General features: G+C 39.0%; 2 protein-coding genes across 2 annotated transcripts in view; both read left to right on the top strand.

Moving 5' to 3' along the window:
• The window catches only part of LRRK2 (leucine rich repeat kinase 2), a 150,975-nt gene extending 145,232 nt beyond the window's left edge, over positions 1-5,743 (top strand). The window contains exons 52-53 of the mRNA XM_069977268.1: positions 1,926-2,055; positions 5,453-5,743. Of these exons, the coding sequence (XP_069833369.1) occupies positions 1,926-2,047 (122 nt within the window). The 3' untranslated portion in view covers positions 2,048-2,055; positions 5,453-5,743. The remainder of the gene's footprint in view (positions 1-1,925; positions 2,056-5,452) is intronic.
• Positions 5,744-12,796: 7,053 nt separating this feature from the next.
• LOC138783225 (hyaluronidase PH-20-like) lies at positions 12,797-18,476 on the top strand. The gene is made up of 3 exons (XM_069957673.1): positions 12,797-13,657; positions 15,469-15,558; positions 18,105-18,476. Exons 1-3 carry the CDS (start codon positions 12,797-12,799, stop codon positions 18,474-18,476), a joined length of 1,323 nt encoding a protein of 440 aa, XP_069813774.1.
• Positions 18,477-19,873: the final 1,397 nt, after the last annotated feature.

Raw genomic sequence — 19,873 nt, forward strand, 5'->3', positions numbered from 1 at the left:
TCCCCCGGGACGTTGTCCCGGAGGAGCGATCTCCGTACCTGCTGCCGGCCGGGGTCCGCTCCCAGATGGCACTGACCCTGGCTCGGCACTCGTTTGTTTTCGGCTACAGCCGCCGAAAGCAAACGAGTGCCGATCTCATTGATCTTTGCTGTATTACTATACAGCAAAGATCTCAATGAGAGATTAGATCACTTATACTAGAAGTCCCCCTGGGGGACTTCTAGTATAAGTCTAAAAGTAAAAAAAAGTGTTGTTGTCAATAAAAAGCCCCCTCCCCTAATAAAAGTCTGAATCACCCCCCTTTTCCCAGATTATAAATAAAAGTAAATAAATAAATAAACGTTTGCTATCGCCGCGTGCGTTATCGGCCGAAATATTAATTAATCACATTGGTGATCTCGCACAGTAAACGGCGTAAGCGCAAAAGAATCCCAAAGTGCAAAATTGCGCATTTTTGGTCGCATCAAATCCAGAAAAATTGTAATAAAAAGCGATCAAAAAGTCGCATATGCGCAATCAAGGTACCGATAGAAAGTAAACATCATGGCGCAAAAATGACACTTCACACAGCCCCATAGACCAAAGGATAAAAGCGCTATGAGGCTGGGTTCACACTACGTATATTTCAGTCAGTATTGTGGTCCTCATATTGCAACCAAAACCAGGAGTGGATTAAAAACACAGAAAGGCTCTGTTCACACAATGTTGAAATTGAGTGGATGGCCGCCATTTGCAAATATTTGCCGTTATTTTAAAACAACGGCTGTTATATTGAAATAATGGCAGTTATTTACCATTATATGGCGGCCATCCACTCAATTTCATCATTGTGTGGACAGAGCCTTTCTGTGTTTTTAATCTACTCCTGGTTTTGGTTGCAATATGAGGACCACAATACTGACTAAAATATACGTAGTGTGAACCCAGCCTAAGCATGGGAATGGAGCAATTTTAAGGAACATATATTTGTTAACAATGGTTTGAATTTTTTACCGGTCATCAGATACAAAAAAAGTTATACATGTTATATATCGTTTTAATCGTAACAACTTGACGGACATATATAACATGTCAGGGCGCATGGCGTAAAAACAAATACCCCCCAAATAAACATAATGCATTTTTTTTTTTTTTCAATTTCACCACACATTGAATTTTTTTTCCGATTTCACAGTGTACTTTATGAAAAAAATCAGCCCGACATTGCAAAGTGCAATTAGTGGGGCAAAAAATAAGGGCTCATGTGGGTTTCTAGGTGAAAAATTGCAAGTGCTATGGCCTTTTAAGCACAAGGAGGAAAAAACAAAAACCCCAAAAATGAAATTGGCCGGTCCTAAAGGGGTTAAAGGGGTTATCCAGGGAGCACAAAAGGTCCTAACTGTTATGCTCCCTGGTGCTCCAGTTCCTCCTCCTGGCTGTCTAATAAGTATACCTTTCAAGACAAGAGGGGGTTGGGTACATGTTGCGAGCATTGAATGCCGGCTTGTTCAACAGCTGCTCGATGATTCTGCGACATTTGTAACTTGAGAAAGCAATTTATCATGAAATAAACTCTGTGTGTACTGCTGGCAAATACAAGCAAAACAACCAAAAAGTGGGAAATACAGGGTATAATGAAAAGCTGTGCACACCAAAGTTAAATATAAAATAGCTTTATTGATCAGGCTATATGACTAAAAACATGAAAACAGCACCATCCTAGAATAAAGGACTTGCCCCATTGCTATACCATGTTTGAATATAACACTTAAACAGCCCACCAGCATAATCTTCTTATGATAGTTTCTCACCCAGAAACATTGCTGTTTCCTAGGGTACATTTATTCAGGCCTGTTATTTTTATGTATTTTATTGCATAGAATAAGTCTGTTTATGTGGTAATTGTTTATGCAATTCTAGACTTAACATGGTTTCCTGTATTTTAGAAATTCAGTCATTTCTTTCTGTATGGGATATGAACCTTCCACATGAGGTCCAAAACCTTAAAAAGCATATTGAAATTAGAGAGGAATTGGCAGAGAAAGCTAGAGGATTATCACTAGACTGAAAACAGTGGTAAGTTATTATAGAAATATAGACCAATACTCTAATGCTTAATCCTAAGTAGGTACCCCTTATGCCACCAAAATAACTCTGACCTGTCAAAGACTTTAGAAGGTCTCCTTTAGTATCTGGCTTTAGGACTCTTACGGCAGATGCTTCAGTAGCTTTTGGCTAAACCTTTGTTTGGCTAACAGCTCTCTCTCCTCATTTCCCTATACATGTAAACATTTGGCTTAGCCGAATATTCATGTGCTCTTCTTAGAGAGAGAAGGGGTCAAGGCCCTATTACACGTAGCGGTTATCGTTTAAAGATTCGCTATATCGATCGATCGCTTGTGAAAACTACCGATTTTATAGCGAACAATTCTGAGATTAATACATTGACAGATTACTTTTATGAACGATCGTTTTTACGTCCTTATATGGTCGATGATTGTTCCTCAGCACAACCCACACAACATGTTTTATTGGTGAACGACTTATTACACGAGCAGATATGCGAACAATCGGCGAACTACCAACGATAATTTTTCAAATTGTTGAAAGATAAAAAATGAATGATTTTTCGTTCACTGTCTGATCCTTGGGTGTTATTACATGGATATATAATCGCTAATTTTTGGTCGTTATAGTGAATTTTTAAAGGATAATTGCTCTGTGTAATAGGGCCTTTAGCCACTGCTAGACAAAAGAAGAACAAAAGGGTCAACCAGTTGAAATGCAGCATGCTTGATGTTTCTCTTCCCTGTCATCCTCTGTCAGGAGAAAGGAAGGAAGCCCCCACGCCCTTTATATAGATAGCTGGTCCTTGCCGAAGTTGGCCGGGTCAGTCAATTTTTAACTGAAGTGTATGGTGACCTTTTAAAAGGGCGCTGTCATTAAAAATAAAACAAACTTTTGATATGTCCACTTTAGTATGTATAACAAGGCGGAAGAAATGTGTGGTAGCACATTTCACTCCCTGATTTGTAGCACTGTCCATTCAGGCAGCTTCATTATAGCTGTCTGGGCTGTCTGGATGGAGGTGCTTGACAGCAGAGAAGTGCTGTGCACTGATGTGTGCTGCTTCCCGCTTGTTCTCCTGATCAAAACTTTTGACCTTTTTTTAATTATTTTTTATGACAACTACGCTTTAAGTCTTGTAAGTTACAGGGTGTGGCCTCCAAGGTTTGGCTTTGCCTTTCTAGCATATACAGCACAGTTTGGAGACCAAGCCTACTCTTATTGTGATCTTTATGCTGTTTCTGAACAGTATTTTCTGGGTAACAGGAGGTAATATCTAGCTTAGGCTGGGTTCAAACTGCGTTTTTGCAATCAGGCTTTTCATCCATTTTTTGCAAAAAATTGATGCATTTGTCTGCATCTGTTTTGATCCATTTTTCCATTGACATCCATTGAAAAAATGCAGTGTGAACCCAGCCTTAAAGAGTGGCACTGCTTCATTTATGTTGCTAATACAGGTCAAAGTAACTTTTACATAAATGCCAGGAGCCAACATTTCTTAGCAAACATTGCCACATGCAAACATAAGCATTATAGTGCTTCTGTCAGCTTAATTTAAGCTGCTTCCCATTGTGCATTCTTTTTAAGTCTTTTTTCCCATGTACTGTATGTGGTGGTATGAGGTGAACCAAGTTCAGCATGGGCACGCTAACCTTCCCCTGGCTATGCAGTATCATTGGCAGCTATTTCAGAAAATTATGCTATGGTAGATTTTTTGTGTGATTGGACCAGGCATGCTAGCCTTTGGTCCTAATGTGAATCAGGGTCATGTTACACAGCCAGATCATAAACAGTAAATGAGCGCCGATCTGCTAGGTCCATACAGGAAACGGTTCCTATAGGAAAACCACCATATTAAGTGGCCCTATAAGTCAATGTAATGACAAGGGAAAAACCAAGGCCAGGTATCCATCTGCTAGATCAGCGTTTTTTACTAAGCAATTACACTGGACAACTATTGGGCAGCAAGACCACCACCAAGAACCTCTACGGTTCAATCCCACTCTTTTTCCTACCCAATATAAATAAACTTTAATCTATGCCAATAATAAAATCTTAGAGCCCAGCTAGTCCTGTTTTACTGTCACGTACTGACTCTGTCCGCTAGCCAGCAGTACATATCTCTCTGTGTATCTAACACTGCATCTGTCTAGAGGCTGCCGAGTTCTGCTAAAATCATATGCGTTCCCCTCCACCCGATGTTTAACCACATCAGTGGCTTTGGCATGGGCTATGGCGACTCTTGGTGGTGGTCTAAAATATACCACTCCCTACCCAATAGGTATTAATGCTGTAACAGTTTTTTTTTTTTTTTATTGGGCAGCAAGGGCTGCACGGACATCGTTAGCTCTTGCCTTTAGTGTGAAATAGTAAAGTATTAGCTTACTTTACCACGTTGCCTGGTGTCCTTGGGCCTCCCTGGTCTCTGCCTTCTGTTCCAGTCTCTGCACTGACAGGCTGCTGGCCATGGCCTGTCAGTCTAGAGACCGGAACAGAGTGAGCCGAAGGCAGAGCTGCAGAGACCAAGGAAGGCCCCCCGAGGACACCAGGGAACATGGTAAGGTGAGTTAAACTTTCTTATTTTATACTACAATAATCAGCCGTCAGCTGCGCATTGCTATGACACATAGCAATGCACACCCAATCATTTTAGTTCTGGACCCAAAGAAACGATTAGCCGATGATCGTTTACTCTATTACCTGATTCGGCAGATTATCGCTTGTTGTAATAAGGCCCTTAGTCAGTCTTGAGCACCCATGATTCAGTGACCTGTTCAAGTGTTGTCTTTCCTTGGACCACTTTGGTTTATACTGTGTTAAAGGTTTATGAGTGAGGTGTTTTTTAAATTAAGAAATTAAACACAAAAACAGGGCACAGTATGAAATTAGCTAAAAGGTAAGATGAGAAGCAATGCCAATTTTTTTTCATGAAAGTGTGATAGATGCTTGGTAGAAACTACAGCAGATGTGATTTGAAAATGAAAAGTAAACAAAAGTAATCCTAAATTAAAGGTCTAGAGATATTTTGACCCAATGTCTAGTCATCTTAACCCTCAACAAGGGCATTGCTGGAATAAAGTTTTCCTTTTTTCATACTACCGCCTATGTGGGATGCTGTTACCATGCTATTGGACTTGTACTATGTTGTCCCTATAGGACACAGGGACGGGTAACTATTGCATCTACATCTTTAAACCTGTCTATGTTATATTTAGACCGGAGGGTCTCTGTGGGGAAGTGCTATAGTGTTTTTCTTTTTACACATAGGAAATATCAATTGATCTTTTTTTTTTATTTCCTAGTAATCAATTATTGCTAGAAAATAGATTGGGCCACCTAAAACATGTTTTTTAATTTTTTTTTACAAAACAAGCAAGTATATATTTAATGTTTTCTCTTTTATCAGTGGGATTGAAGTTGATCACCTTGACATGACTACAAGTCGAAACTGACTGCAGCTGGAGAGATATCAGAAGACATTAAAATAATGCAGCAGTTTTTGACAAAGATAAGACCTCCTTTTCACATAATAAAAAAGTTGAATATTCCTTGTATGTCCACACTGTATACTTAACTGGCAGTTCTGAATAAATCTGTTGTGTTTGTGTTTTATTTTGGGTATATATTTATTATTGTTTTCGTATTTTATACATGTACAAAAAGAATGTAAATATCCATTTATAAGTCTCCTGTTTTCCAGCAGGTATTTTTTTATATTTTCAGTTATGCAGTTCTAATGCATTTTCTGTATAAGAAAAATAAAATATATATAATGATTAGTTTTTTTAAAAAGTAGATTTTGTTTTGGAATAAACTATAATTAACAATTTGCCTGTTTGATCTTTAACCCCTTCATGCTAAAGGTCATTGATGCACAGATGTCCAGGTCAAATTGAAGCAATGTTTCTCTTTGCCTTTTAAGAGCCATAATGCTTTTATTTTGCCACCTAAAGGGCTGATTTTGGCATTATTTTTTTTCAGCATGATATCTAGTTTTTATTGGTATCATTTTGGGGTAAAAATTTGATTGCTTTTTATTATTTTTTTTTCTAATATAGGATTTAAAAAAATCAGCAGTTCTGGTGTTTTTTTTTTTTTTTTTCATTTATGCCCTTCATTGAACAGGAACAATATTGTTATATTTTAATAGATCAGATAGTTCCGCACGCTACGATATAAAATGTTTATATATATTTTTTTTTTTTACATATTTTTATAATTGAAAATAAGGTAATTTAAACAATTTTATTAGGCTTTTCCATAGCATTCCATTGATCAATACTATCGGTGATCTGTGCATAGAGTCTGCCTGAGGGCAGACTTTATGCACAGATTGCCAATGCGACAGATTAGAGGTAAGTAAATATTCATCCAGAAATGAAAGGAGGTGGCACTCACCATCTTGCTGTAATTCAAACTTTTATTCGGACATTGCAGATGCAGACATCAACGGTATTCAGACGCCAGCAGGTAGGTGGTAACCACCTACCTGCTGGCGTCTGCATACCGTTGATGTCTGCATCTGCAATGTCCGAATAAAAGTTTGAATTACAGCAAGATGGTGAGTGCCACCTCCTTTCATTTCTGGATGAATATTTAGATGCAAAGACTGTCTCTTTTTAAGTGGCTTGGCACCCCATCCTCTTTTTCTCCACACGGGGCCCGACATTAAGTGGACATAATAAGGGTTAGTGCTGACCGGTTTCTTGTTTTTGGTTGTGTATAGATTAGAGGTAAGTGTTTTACCTTCGCCTGTCAGTGTAAGTGATCGAGACCAGCTATGCTGTTGGGGTTCTGAACAGTCAGTGACAGGTGCATGTCCTGTCACTGACTTGCTGAAATGCCACAATCACTATGTATCACAGCGTTTAAGGGATTAATGAAAAGCAGCTGCATGACCACGGCTGACTGTTATTACCTCCGGCGACAGCGACACTGATGTATGCAGGACCACTCACATTCGAGCGGCCCTGCACACATTAAAAGCCCCTTCATTGTAGGGCATATGCCCTGCTTAGGGCATATGCAATAGGAATATATATATACAGATTGTGGATGTTACATCATTACCTAACATACAATTTAAGGCTGGGTTCACACTATGTATATTTCAGGCAGTATTTGGTCCTCATGTCAGGTCCTCATAGCAACCAAAACCAGGAGTGGATTGAAAACACAGAAAGGATCTGTTCACACAATGCTGAAATTGAGTGGATGGCCGCCATATAACAGTAAATAACGGCCATTATTTCAATACCACAGCCGTTGTTTTAAAATAACAGCAAATATTTGCCATTAAATGATGGCCATCCACTCAATTACAACATTATGTGAACAGAGCCTTTCTGTGTTTTCAATCCACTCCTGGTTTTGGTTGCTATACAGCCTCACAAATACAGCCTCAAATATACATAGTGTGAACCCAGCCTAAAGAGGTTTAATACAATTTAAAGAAGATTACTATATTGTTAATATGCTTGCGTAACAAAGATATTTATGAAATGATGTCCCATAATCCATTTATCTCTGCGTACTTCAGTTACTGTTGCAAAAAGGATAATTAAACTGTTGATGAGAATAAACTCAATAAATCAATAAAATATAACTCAATTCCTGCAACATTCCCCGCCATTCAAAGGATTTATAAGGAGACACATTCCATCTATGGAAGATTAATAGTCTTAGGGCTCGTTCCCACTGAGGAAAGGTAGCGGAATTCCGCGACGGAATTGTCCGCCGTGGAATGCCGTTAGCCTCCCGCTCATAATGGGAGTCTATGGGAGGCGCGCGCTCCTGCCCTGTCCGCGCTGAAGAATGAACATGTATCTATCCCCATAGAAAACCTCTCCTGCTTATTGCATTTCTTTTTACGGACACGGGTGGCAACATAGAGCTCTTTTAAACTGGAAAACACCACTTTCTGCAGGACATACAGCAGCCGATAAGCACTTGAATGCTTGAGATTTTTAAATAGAAGGAATTGACAAATCTGTAGACCTTTCTAACACCAGTTGTTTTGAAAACAGTTTTTATGCGCAGTACCCCTTTAAATAGAACCTTACCTATAGGAAATATAATGGCAATAGTCCTAAACGAAAGTGACTAAATTGTAAAGTAACATGTTAACTTAAGAAAGGAAGCTTATGTTTCTTTGTGAGATTAAGAGTAAGTACATTAACACTCAAAATGTATTGTCCCTAAGTAGTACAATAATAGAGATAGTATAACCACCAGGCATCATGCAAAACTGAATTCAAGAGAGACCAAGGGAAGGCCATCTACTTGGACAATAATGTGTTAATTCTGTAATGCGTGAAGAAGATTTGCATTCAATCTACAAAAGGATCTAATATTAGGATAGGTGTTATCTATAGGTCTCCAGGCCAAATTATGGACTATAATAACATGTTATTCCCAAATTGTCAGTAAAGGAGGTTATTGCAGTTGAGGGTGGGTTCAAGATTCCGAAAGTTGATTGGAATATCCCTTGTGCACTTACATGCAAAAGCAATAATGTAATAGAGGCTGTTACAGGGGCATTTTTAAAAGCGACTCTGTACCCACAATCGTGCCCCCCCCCCCTCCCCAAACCACTTGTACCTTCAGATAGCTGCTCTTAATCATTAGGAATGCCCCAGGCAGGATTTTTCTCATTCATCACTTGTCTGAACACTGCACAGGTGCCTTAACTATTCAGCACATGTGCAGTGTTCAGACAAGTGATGATAAGGAGCCATCCTCAGCTCCCTGCTATCAGCAGTTAAATTCATCTAATCTTCTGATAGTTTCCCTTTAAATTAACTGGAAAAGTGTAAGGGTCCTATTACAGGAAGTGATAATGTGCAACTTTAAATGTCATTGGCTGCGCATTGCTATGTTTAATAGTGATGCAAAGCCAACAGCTGATGATTGTGTGAATGAAATAGTAAACATTATTCTTACCCATCCTGGCCCGATGTGCTGCTGCCTTTTTTTTTGCATTCCCTGCTTACCACACTGCAGCCACAGCTGTAGCTGTCTCTGACAGACTGATCTGCCAGTCGCTGGCTGTCTTGTCTCGGTCAGTGATTGGCTGAGTGGCCTGTCACTTCAGAGACAGCTTTGGATGCGGTGAGTGGGGGAGCCTGGACAGGTAAATAGAATGTTCATTATTTTCTAATTTAAAGCAAGTGCTGCACGGACATAATTAACAATACCCGTGCAGCCATTGCCACGTGTTTTTTTTAACCAAGTGATTGTGCCGTATAATACCACCCTTAGGGTGCCTTCACACATAATGGATCCGCTGCGGATCCCTGCCCTGTACACTTTATGGGCAAGCAAACTCGAAGCAAGCCAGAGCGTGGAGAAAGTGATGTATACACTTCGGCAGCGAGGGGGCGGGGGTTAACGGGGCGGGCTGCTGACATACTGACAGCAGGATGTCCATCACGCTGCGAGTTTGTCTGTCCATAGAGTGTACAGGGCAGGGATCCGCTGCTGATCCTTTAAGCGTGAAGGCACCCTGAATCAGTGAATGTTTGATTAATCTGATCCAGTCGCAAAAAGTTCCATGTGTGTCCAGCTTCATTCAGGCATCAGTATTATGTAATGTCTTGTGACAAATTACCAAGTATCCACAAGTGTAGAGGACTGCAGATAGATCAGGTCAATTAATATATTAAAGCATTATGCATTCTTATGGTGCGTTTACACAGGCAGATTTATCTGACAGATTTTGGAAGCCAAAACCAGGAATGGATTTGATAAGAGAAGAAATCTCAGTCTTTCCTTTATGACTCGTTCCCAGTTTAGGGTCTGTTTCTGGCTTTGGCTTCAAAAATCTGTCAGATAAATCTGCCTGTAAACGCACCATTAGAAATTAATTAATTGAGTGTACAAAATTATTAGAAACGTTACTCATACTAATAGTGTCGGTGGTTGATGGAAGTGCATGTACCATACCTGTCGGAATAGGAAAGAATATTGACATATAGGTCAATATAGACGGCTAGCTAGGGTTGCTTATCAATGCAGAAAAACATAATAGCCTTGACCCTAAGGTTAACATTTGTCTTACCCTCAGTAATCTTCCTTACAACTGTTTACAAAATTGTATGTGCTTCTGTCTGGTGCCTTGTAAAATAACTGCATCTTCTCTAAATAACGCTGAGAGAAAAGTAATCTGAAATTGCCTGTCTGGATTGCTACATAACAATAAAAATGGCAATACAGATGAAAATGTTGATGAGCTATTTCTAATAGGAATGTTTTGAATTCTTTTTAGGTAGAGTATAAGGTCTCTCTTGTGATATTTTTGGCTCAATAAAACTGCTTCTGAAAATTGAATTTTTCTTTTTCAATGTTAAAGTAATTTTTTTCTTATGTGTTTTGTGTCATTATTTAAAAAAAAAACAAAAAACCAATAATTTATATACATATTTGATAATTTATCTGTAAATCGTGATCTGTATCATGCAACACATTCCGTTGTTTGCGGAAATACGGCCTTTGTTATGAAATATGGCCGTGTTTTTAAATAGTGTGAAACCGGCCTTAAACAAGAAAGGAAAACAGTGTAGGTCTATATTAGAAAACCATCACTCTATTAGGAAATAAATGCTGATGCAAAAACGCACAAAACATGAAGAAAAATACATGAAGTGTAATTTATTTTTTCCTGTTAATTTTTTAGTCAATCGGCTGCTGTATTTTTCTGCAAAGAAATGGCAGGTGCATTTTTTTTTTATTAGTACCAGGATAATTTATCTGTGTATCAATAACAGCCATTCCATATGCTGGGACATACCAAGTTCAGATGAATAGGAAGCTGACAGCTACTGCTCAGGGTTTGTAATTGTTTCACGATAGTAGAATTTTTACAGAAATTTCAGAGCAAATAATGCTAAAATGTCACACCCATAACATATTCTACCTCCTATAACAGAAGTAGTCTTGTTATTTATTGATTTATACAAAGCAGTAGCCTAAAAGGGATAGTTTTTTTTTTTCTCCTTTTATGAACCATGAGAGCATTTTGACCTGATTTAATATTTAGGTCCCCTCTGTGTCCCCAAATATAGTAGTTGGCCTTATCTGTGCCCCCCATATAGTATTCAGGCCCCCTCCCCTCTAGACTGGCAGCCCCGCCGGTTAATGTCTGTTTATGTGAAAAACAAAAAGGCAATGTACCTAGTGCTATATTCTCTTTAAAGAAGCACACACATGAAAGCTAAGTTCACCCATTAAACTGGGATGTGTGTCCTGGATTCCAAATAAGTTGCTGCAGCATAGCTATGGTGGGTCCCAAGGTCTGTGCTGTGCTGCAGTCTGAGAGCTCTGTCGCCTCAGGCCCCTGTGATATGTCGACTACTGAAGGTGAGGTACGCAGCAAACCTCTTGGGGTTAACAACTAGTTGCTACAGCTTCCTGCTTAAGGGCCCTTACACTGAGTAAAAGAGGCTGAGAAATCCCATTGAAGAAGTAGGACAGGTAGAATTATGAGTGGAATCTGCCACCCAGACTCTGCTCGCAAATTCAGCCTCTTTTACTCAGTGTGCAAGGGACATATGTGTTAAAAAGTTGCACAATTTTACAGTACCATTGTATCAATCATTGAAAACTAATTTGGTAAATATGCCATTCACACACCTAAAGAACCTTTGCTGTGGAGAGTGTTTGGTAATAATGGTTAATGGGAAACTTTGAAAGACAAGTCCAGACAGTTTTTTGTATGCCTACAGTTTTAGGCTTTAATCCTGTCTGCTCAGATAGAACCTAAAGGGGTACTGCTTTGTAATGTCTATATCATTGATTAAAGTAGTAGACTAAGCAGAATGATAAAATGCATAGCTGTCCCCAGCCTTAAGATAAGACACTTTACGAATAGGAAAACAATTTAATCCAGTTAAGAAGTCTTATAAATACTGTGGATTGTTTTTCCTCTAATCATTTCTGGAATAAGAACGTATGTCATTTTAGGATTCTGCCTCGAATCTCTTGGACCTTTAGAGTGCAGGTAAGACTGTCTTTGTAGCATTTTGATAGCGTAAAAAGGATAAGCCACCAATCAATATTAGGGTCTCTTCACCTAAAGGATTGTCAGTGCGTTAGGATATATGCCTGGAAAGCTTGTCTGAACTTATATATACGCCTCCATTTGCGTGTCTATTTGTCATAAACTAGATCAGTATACATTTGCATACCTTTAATTTTGCATGATGGGATACCATAATAGACTGTGCTATTCCATACACGGGAATATAATTTATAGATTTCAATTCTGTGAACTTTTTTCTTTTATACTTTTATTATAGTAGTGTTTAAGACTTTAATCGACTTTATGTAGCACATTTATTATGCCACAGGCTGGGAGGTAGTATGTTTCTGTGTCCTGCTGTGATACACTGTTTGAGGATGCTACAATAAAAATACATGTTTTTAATGGTGAGTGTCGCTGGAAATTCTTTCTTTTTACAATATCTACAATATACTCTATAATGGGATAGAATATCAACATTACATCATAAAAATTATAATTTTAATCCTGCATAATTGTACTACAATGCTCCCAAATACAGTTATACAGATATTTTTTATATAAATTTTTTCCTGCTTTCTCCCCAGGTATGAATAATTCTTGATTAGTTAGAAAAGAATCCATATCTATAAAGCTTTTATTGAGTTCATAATGGAAGTCATACTAAATCTCCATACATTTGTATTACTAAAGATACTATATTTGCTTACACTTATGACATTTCCTTGCCAAATGGCTAAACAGAAAGCACTACCTGGAACGAAATCACCCTTAGTGGCTATATGGAATGCACCAACTGAGCTCTGTATGAGAAAATACAGAATCCCTATAGATCTCAGTTTATTTGAGATTTTAGGAAGCACACTTCCAACAGCCACAAACCAAAACATTACTTTATTCTATACTGATAGGCTAGGCTACTATCCTTACATAGATCCTGTCACTGGTATCAATTACAATGGTGGTATTCCTCAATTGAACAATATAGAGCAACACTTAAAAAAAGCCAGGAAGGATATTCTTCATTATTTATCTTCAGCAACACAGAAAGGACTTGCCGTTATTGACTGGGAAGACTGGAGACCAACATGGATAAGAAACTGGGCTCCTAAAGCTATCTACAAGAAACATTCTATGGACCTTGCTAAGCAAAAAGACTTGGCACTTGTTGAGCGGAATGTGGAATTCGTAGCCAGGCTACAGTTTGAGTCAGCAGCAAAAAGCTTTATGCTAAATACCCTTAGGCTTGGAAAACAACTAAGACCAAATTACCTCTGGGGGTTCTATCTGTTTCCTAATTGTTATAATTATGATTATAAGCAGAATTCCCATGAGTACTCTGGACAATGCCCACATATTGAAATGTTAAGAAATGATAAACTGAGGTGGTTATGGAAAGAAAGTACAGCACTGTTTCCAAACATGTACCTGGAGACATCATTGAAGTCCTCAACACTTGGTGCCCTCTATACACGTCATCGTATCCAAGAAGCAAAAAGAGTATCTACACTCTCAAAGATGGATCACTCCCTTCCAATATACATGTATAGCCGTCCCGTGTTTACAGATCAACCTGATAAATATCTAACACTGGTAAGAAATACACATTGTGGAAAAGAATTCTAAATAATTATTTCACTTTTTTTTTTTTCTATCTACAATATATGGCATACAAATGTTTAAAGCATATTTAGAATAGCTAGGTACTGTTAAGGAGGTTTAGAACTTCACAACATTGAATTTGTCCTGTACATTTCATATCTGTTTTTACATACACCCTTCATTAATATTCATCCAGCGCTCTGTGGTGATTAGCAGCCAGAGTAATGCCACTGTAGAGTGCTGCCTCAATGTTCATGAAGAGAGGTGGGTGAATCAGTGCATCGAGAGCTGTAGTCAAACCAGCTCATTAATATATTAATAAAACACAGGATTGCAGAAAAACAGCGCTGAGGATAAAGGTAAGAGAACCGCCTTCTCCCTCTGCTTCTTCTGCTGTTTGGGAGTGTGACACATAAGCGAAGCGCATGGATTGCTGGATACATTGGAGCATACTGTTAAAGGGGTTGTCCAGTACTTTTCATTAAGCTAGCATTGCATTGACTGCTGTGGGTGTTATATGTTCTATATATATTTTCATTATTTATTTCTAGCTCCTCCTATGTTCTTAGGCTCAGTCACATGACCACTCTGTTTGTGATTTCTTCCTGTTGTCACATTCAATATCTATATCCTATTCCTTCCACCGAACATGATCGGAGGTGGAGTCATCAGGTGGGTGGAGCAGGTTTCCCTCTCATGGGCTGTACCAAAAAAGGAAGCATGACATGGAGGATAGAATGGGCTGATAGCTACCTTGTTGGAGTCTAAAGCTACAAGACAACAAGGCTAACCACTGTGCCACCCACAGTGGTAGCTATCAGCCCTACAGCTTCTAGTGAGCTCCAATATAGCTCCGCCTATAGGGGCAGGCCTAAAATCAATGTTGAATTCCAGCCAGTCCATGGGAGGGACACCTGCCTCCACCTGTGATCATTTTCAGTGGGAGGAACATGTGAATGAGCCTGAGAACACGAGAGAAGCTAGAAATGAATAATGAAATTGTATATAGAACATACAACACCCACAGAAGTCAATGCAATGCTAGTTTATTCTTTTACTTTAAAGCGTAACTGTCATTTCAGGGTTATTTTTCTGAAAACATTAAATATCAACAGTACAAGCGGTTTTAAGAAACTCTGTAATCGGTTTTATAAACTAAAAGAGTTTCCTTCTGTACTAAAAAAAAGCAATCTCCCAGCCTCCCCCCTCACATCAAATGAAGCAGGATTTCTGTCTCCATTATGTGGCTATGGAGAGGGGAGGGGCTGTTAGGAGTCACTGAGCACGGAGAATTTCTGCAAAGCACAACACCCTGCAATCTTCTCTCAGTAAGTTCATAGATAAGCACTGACCTTTCTGAAACCTGAATCCAGCGTCTTCGGTGCCCAGAGAGTCTACAAACAGCTGACCTTCATGTCACCTCTTCCTGCTCCCTCATCTCCCTCAGCCCCTCCCCCCTTCATAGGCTTACAATGGAGAGAGCAGAACCCATCTTCACTGGCTTCTCTGTAATGAAGACGTGTTTGCCTGATAATGCACAGATAAGAAGTCAGGGGGGGAGGCTGGGAGATTGCTTCTTGAGTACAGAAGGAGGCTTTTTTGGCTGATGAAACCTATTACAGAGTTTCTTAAAATCGCTTATACTACTGATTTCTGCAATAAAAAAAAACATGACAGTTACGCTTTAAGTTCAAGACTACTTACATTATTTTTAAGACCTTTTAACAACAGCAAAACACACTTTTTAATTTTATTTTATTTTAGACTGACCATTAGGATTACTTTCCTTTTTGCATTTCCAGCTTGATCTTGTGAACACAATTGGTGAAAGTGCAGCTTTGGGAGTCAATGGATTCATAGTATGGGGCAGTGTGAACCTCACACAAAGTATGGTATGTAGGTTATAGTCTTAATAAAAAAAAAACTAATTTCACAGAATAAATAGTTTTGTTATGACGTAGTAAATAAAATGCTGTTAAACTAAATCAGTTATGGGTCACACAATTTGACCACCAATTTACTGTAATGCTGGATGACCAGGTTATATCACATATGTGTTTTAAAGGGAACCTGTGACATAGGACAGATGATCTGATCTACCAACATCATGTTGTAGAGCAGATTGGAGTTGAGTAGACTGATATATATCTTTCAGAAGCGTAACTTGGGCCACATTTGGGTTCACGCTACGGAATCTGCGCTTGAATCTGCGCTGGTAAGTTCTGGCAGATTCTGTCACTTGTACCCGTCCGGGGCGACTCGGCTCTCCACCGGCTCCATAGACACCAATCTATGGCTAGGCGGATTCTGAATTTTTCAGAAAGAATTGACATGTCACTTCATCAGATGGAATGCGGAATCCGGCTGGCCATAGAATGGTGTCTATGGAATGGGCGGATATGTGTGCTGCCGTGAACGGGTACAAGCGACAGAATCCGCTGGAATTTATCTGCACGCATTCCCTTGTGTGAACTCACCCATATAGTGGGGGTCATGCACCTATAATATGCATGACCACTTTTTATGGTACAGAAGCAGAGAATTAAGCAATAGACTGATGTATCTGCTCCTGTATGTATATTTTATGGTACACTATGCTAATGGACACAATGAAATATGTGTACAGAAACAGTTACCAACCTTGATTGGCGCTCTGGGTTATTGTTGAATGCCAGCATTCCAGCACCAAAGTCAAAATAGTTTTTTAAACACATCCTGTGTACTCTCCCAACCTGTGCCGCGTACCCCCTGTGGTGTGCACACCACAGGTTGAGAAGCACTGGTTTAGGTCATAGGATGGTTTATTGGATTTGCTTTTAAAACTCTGGTGGTCTATGGAAAAGGAATTAAAGGGTTTATCCAGCGTAAATCTTTTTCTTTCAAGTCAACTGGTTTCAGAAAGTTATATAGATTTGTAATTTACTTCTATTTAACAATCTTATGTGTTCCCATATGTATCAGCTGCTGTTTGTCCTGCAGAAAGTGGTGCCTTCTCTCCAGTCAGACAGTGCTCTCTGCTGCCATCTCTGGCCAAGACAGGAGCTATCCAGAGCAGGAGAAGTTTTCTATGGGGATTTGCTGCTGCTCTGGACAGTTCCTGTCTCAGACAGATATGTCAGAAGAGAGCACTGTGTCAGACTGAGAAGAAAACAAAATTTCTTGCAGGACATACAGCAGCTGAGAATTATGGGAAGACTTGAGATTTTTAAAGGTGTACTCTGGGCCAGCTGTATAATCCGTATCTGGCCGGGGAGGGTGTGGAAATAGAAGGCTCCGGTGAATTACCTCCCCAGTTCCAGTGCCGTCTCCCGGATCGCGCCGCCCCGTACTCCCGACCCACGGCCACTTCCTGGACTGAGCTGCGGCTTGAGACGTGACGTCTCAAGGCAGCTCAGCCATTCAGCGGTCGTAGCGGAGTCCCGCCTTTGCCGCTAAATGGCTGAGCTGCCTTGAGACATCACATCTCAAGCCACAGCTCAGTCCAAGCGGCCGCGGGACGGGAGTACGGGGCAGTGCGATCCGGGAAACGGCGCTGGAACTGGGGAGGTAAGTCATCGGAGCCTTCTATTTCCACACCCTCCCCGGCCAGATACGGATTATACAGCTGGCCCGGAGCACCCCTTTAAATAGAAGTAAAATACAAATCTATATAACTTTCTGAAAACAGTTGATTTGAAAGAAAAAGATTTTCGCTGGATAACCCCTTTAAAGTGACTCTGTACACACAATCTGACCCCCCAAACCTCTCGTACCTTCAGATAGCTGCTTTTAATCCAAGATCTGTCCTGGTGTCCGTTTGGCAGGTGATGCAGTTATTGTCCTAAGAAACAACTTTTAAACTTGCAGCCCCATGCCCAACGGGAGTATCTGTGCCCTAACTTTGCACTACCCCTCCGTCCCTCCTCCCCACCCTCTCCATCATTAGGAATGCCACTGAAACATTTTCTCCATGCTGAACATTGCACAGGTGTCTTAACGATCCAGCCCATGTGCCGGGCTGACACAGGTGGGGAATAGGAGACAATCTGCCTGGAGCATTCCTAATGATGAAGAGGGTGGGGAGAAGGGACAGAGAGTGCCAGCCTAATGCATACACAATCTAGGCCACGTCCGTTGGGCACAGGGCTGACCGTTTTTAAAAGTTGTTTTTTAGGACAATAACTACATCACCTGCCAAACGGAACCCCAGGAAAGATCTTGGATTAAAAGCAGCTATCCGAAGGTACAAGCGGTTTGGTGGAAGGGGGGGGGGGGTCTGATAGTGGGCACAGAGTCACTTTAACTCCAGTATTTCTAGTGGTCTAGAGCAGTGGTAGAGTAAGTGTTTTATACTTTGGCTCCAGTTATGTCTAAGTGAACATATTTATTTTATAAGCATTTTATATTTGTGATAAAAATTCATCAGATTCTTCTCTATTTTGTACTTTTATTTTTTTAGAATGTGTGTATGGACTTAAATGCTTTCATCATCAATACGCTGAATCCATACATCATTAATGTTACATTATCAACTAAATTGTGTAGTGCAGTACTTTGCCAAAATAATGGAATATGCTTCCGCAAGGAGTGGAACAAAAACACTTACCTTCACTTAAATGGAACAAACATTTCAATAAAACGATATAGAAGCAGTTATAAGGTGAGTGGAAGTCCAACTTTTGAAGATCTAAAATATTACACTGAAAACTTTGAATGTCATTGTTATGCTGGGCACAAATGTAAGGAGCCTTTAAATCTGCGTAGAATTGAACCCTTGAATGTATGCATGGCACAAAATATTTGCCTAAAGCTTAATAAAGTATTATTTTAGGATTTAATTTTGAAGTATAGCAATAACACTTTAAATTACATCACAGAGTTAAGTACTATTTACAAATAAATTATTTTTGTATAGTATATAGATGCTGAAATTCATTTTACCACAAACCATTTTATATGTATATTTCTTCTTATGTGAAATTAATGTTTACTTATATATTATTGTGATATATGTCATATATACACACAGCAATTTTCTGAACACACTACTGTGGATGCATATTGCATCCTCGTCTTATCATACAGGGAATTGGCAAGGTGCTAAGAGACATATTTCCACTGATCTGATATTGATGTCTTATTAAAAGGGTAGGTCATCAACTTCTAAAGCTAAATTAACTTCTCTGTTGTCTTTCAACATAGAAACTACAACATTGAACAACAAGAAAACAACCAAGTTTACTGCAGTACTAACTTAGCTTACTATAAAGACTCCAAAAACAAGATTGCTAGACCAGAATCTAGGTAACTGCATGAATACTGTAATCAAACTAAGATCACTCAATACATACAGTGACAGAACTTTGCTTAAAATAACAAAGTCAAGTTTACTTAATAGAAAAAAGAACCAAGATTACTTCATAGACATAGAACAAAAACCAGTGCAGTGTTACTATAAAGATCTGGAAGCAGAACAAAGCTCAATCATATGGTAATAGAACCAAGCTTACTGTATTGATCTAATAACAGAGGAAAGTTCAGTCCCATGGGAAAGAGTAACACAAAATGTACATGGTACGTTAAACTGTCCCAAAAATTGCCATTTATGTTTTAATCTTATAGTATGGCATTTCATAAAATTCCATTGACTCACAGCTTACATATAACTTCAGAGTTTTTGCTAAAAAAAACAAAACAAAACTCCATTGTATTTTTTAAAGGGCATTTTTGCAAAAAGTTTACCCAGTGTGAAACCAGCCTCACTTCTATAAATTTTCAGAAAGTTTTGTGTCAGAGGTACTGATGTTTTATACTGACCTATTTTGGCATTGTGCTGTGTAAAAGTGCCCTGTATAGTATGCTGTATTTATAGCAGTGGTCATGTTGTGTTTTTAAAATACTTTAAATGTCCATGATGCCTGAATATATTATTGTTTCCCACTCTGTTGGTTATTGGGGACAGATTTTTTTCATTATTTTTAATAAACCTATGTATGTATATTTTGTAGTATACTATTTATTTAAATGTGGTATTGTCCATTGTATAATTTAATAACATATTTTGTCACAATATCAAAGTAAAACAATTTGTTTTAATGTTCATTGATTACTGGAGCATTCTTCATTATTAATTCCTTAACACTAATGCCACTAAAATAAACCTATATTTTTATGCATTCAGTGAGTTATTTTTTTTGTAATTATCCAAAGGTTAAGCCAATTGATTGT

The sequence above is a fragment of the Dendropsophus ebraccatus genome, chromosome 1 (genome assembly GCF_027789765.1).
Source record: "Dendropsophus ebraccatus isolate aDenEbr1 chromosome 1, aDenEbr1.pat, whole genome shotgun sequence".
Classification (NCBI taxonomy): Eukaryota; Metazoa; Chordata; class Amphibia; order Anura; family Hylidae; genus Dendropsophus; species Dendropsophus ebraccatus.

Excerpts from the sequence above, each read along its gene's own strand:
- LOC138783225 (XM_069957673.1), top strand. The coding sequence starts at position 12,797 with ATGGCTAAACAGAAAGCACTACCTGGAACGAAATCACCCTTAGTGGCT. Across the intron at positions 13,658-15,468 it reads CTGATAAATATCTAACACTG|CTTGATCTTGTGAACACAAT; the intron begins GTAAGAAATACA and ends TTGCATTTCCAG. Across the intron at positions 15,559-18,104 it reads TGAACCTCACACAAAGTATG|AATGTGTGTATGGACTTAAA; the intron begins GTATGTAGGTTA and ends TTATTTTTTTAG.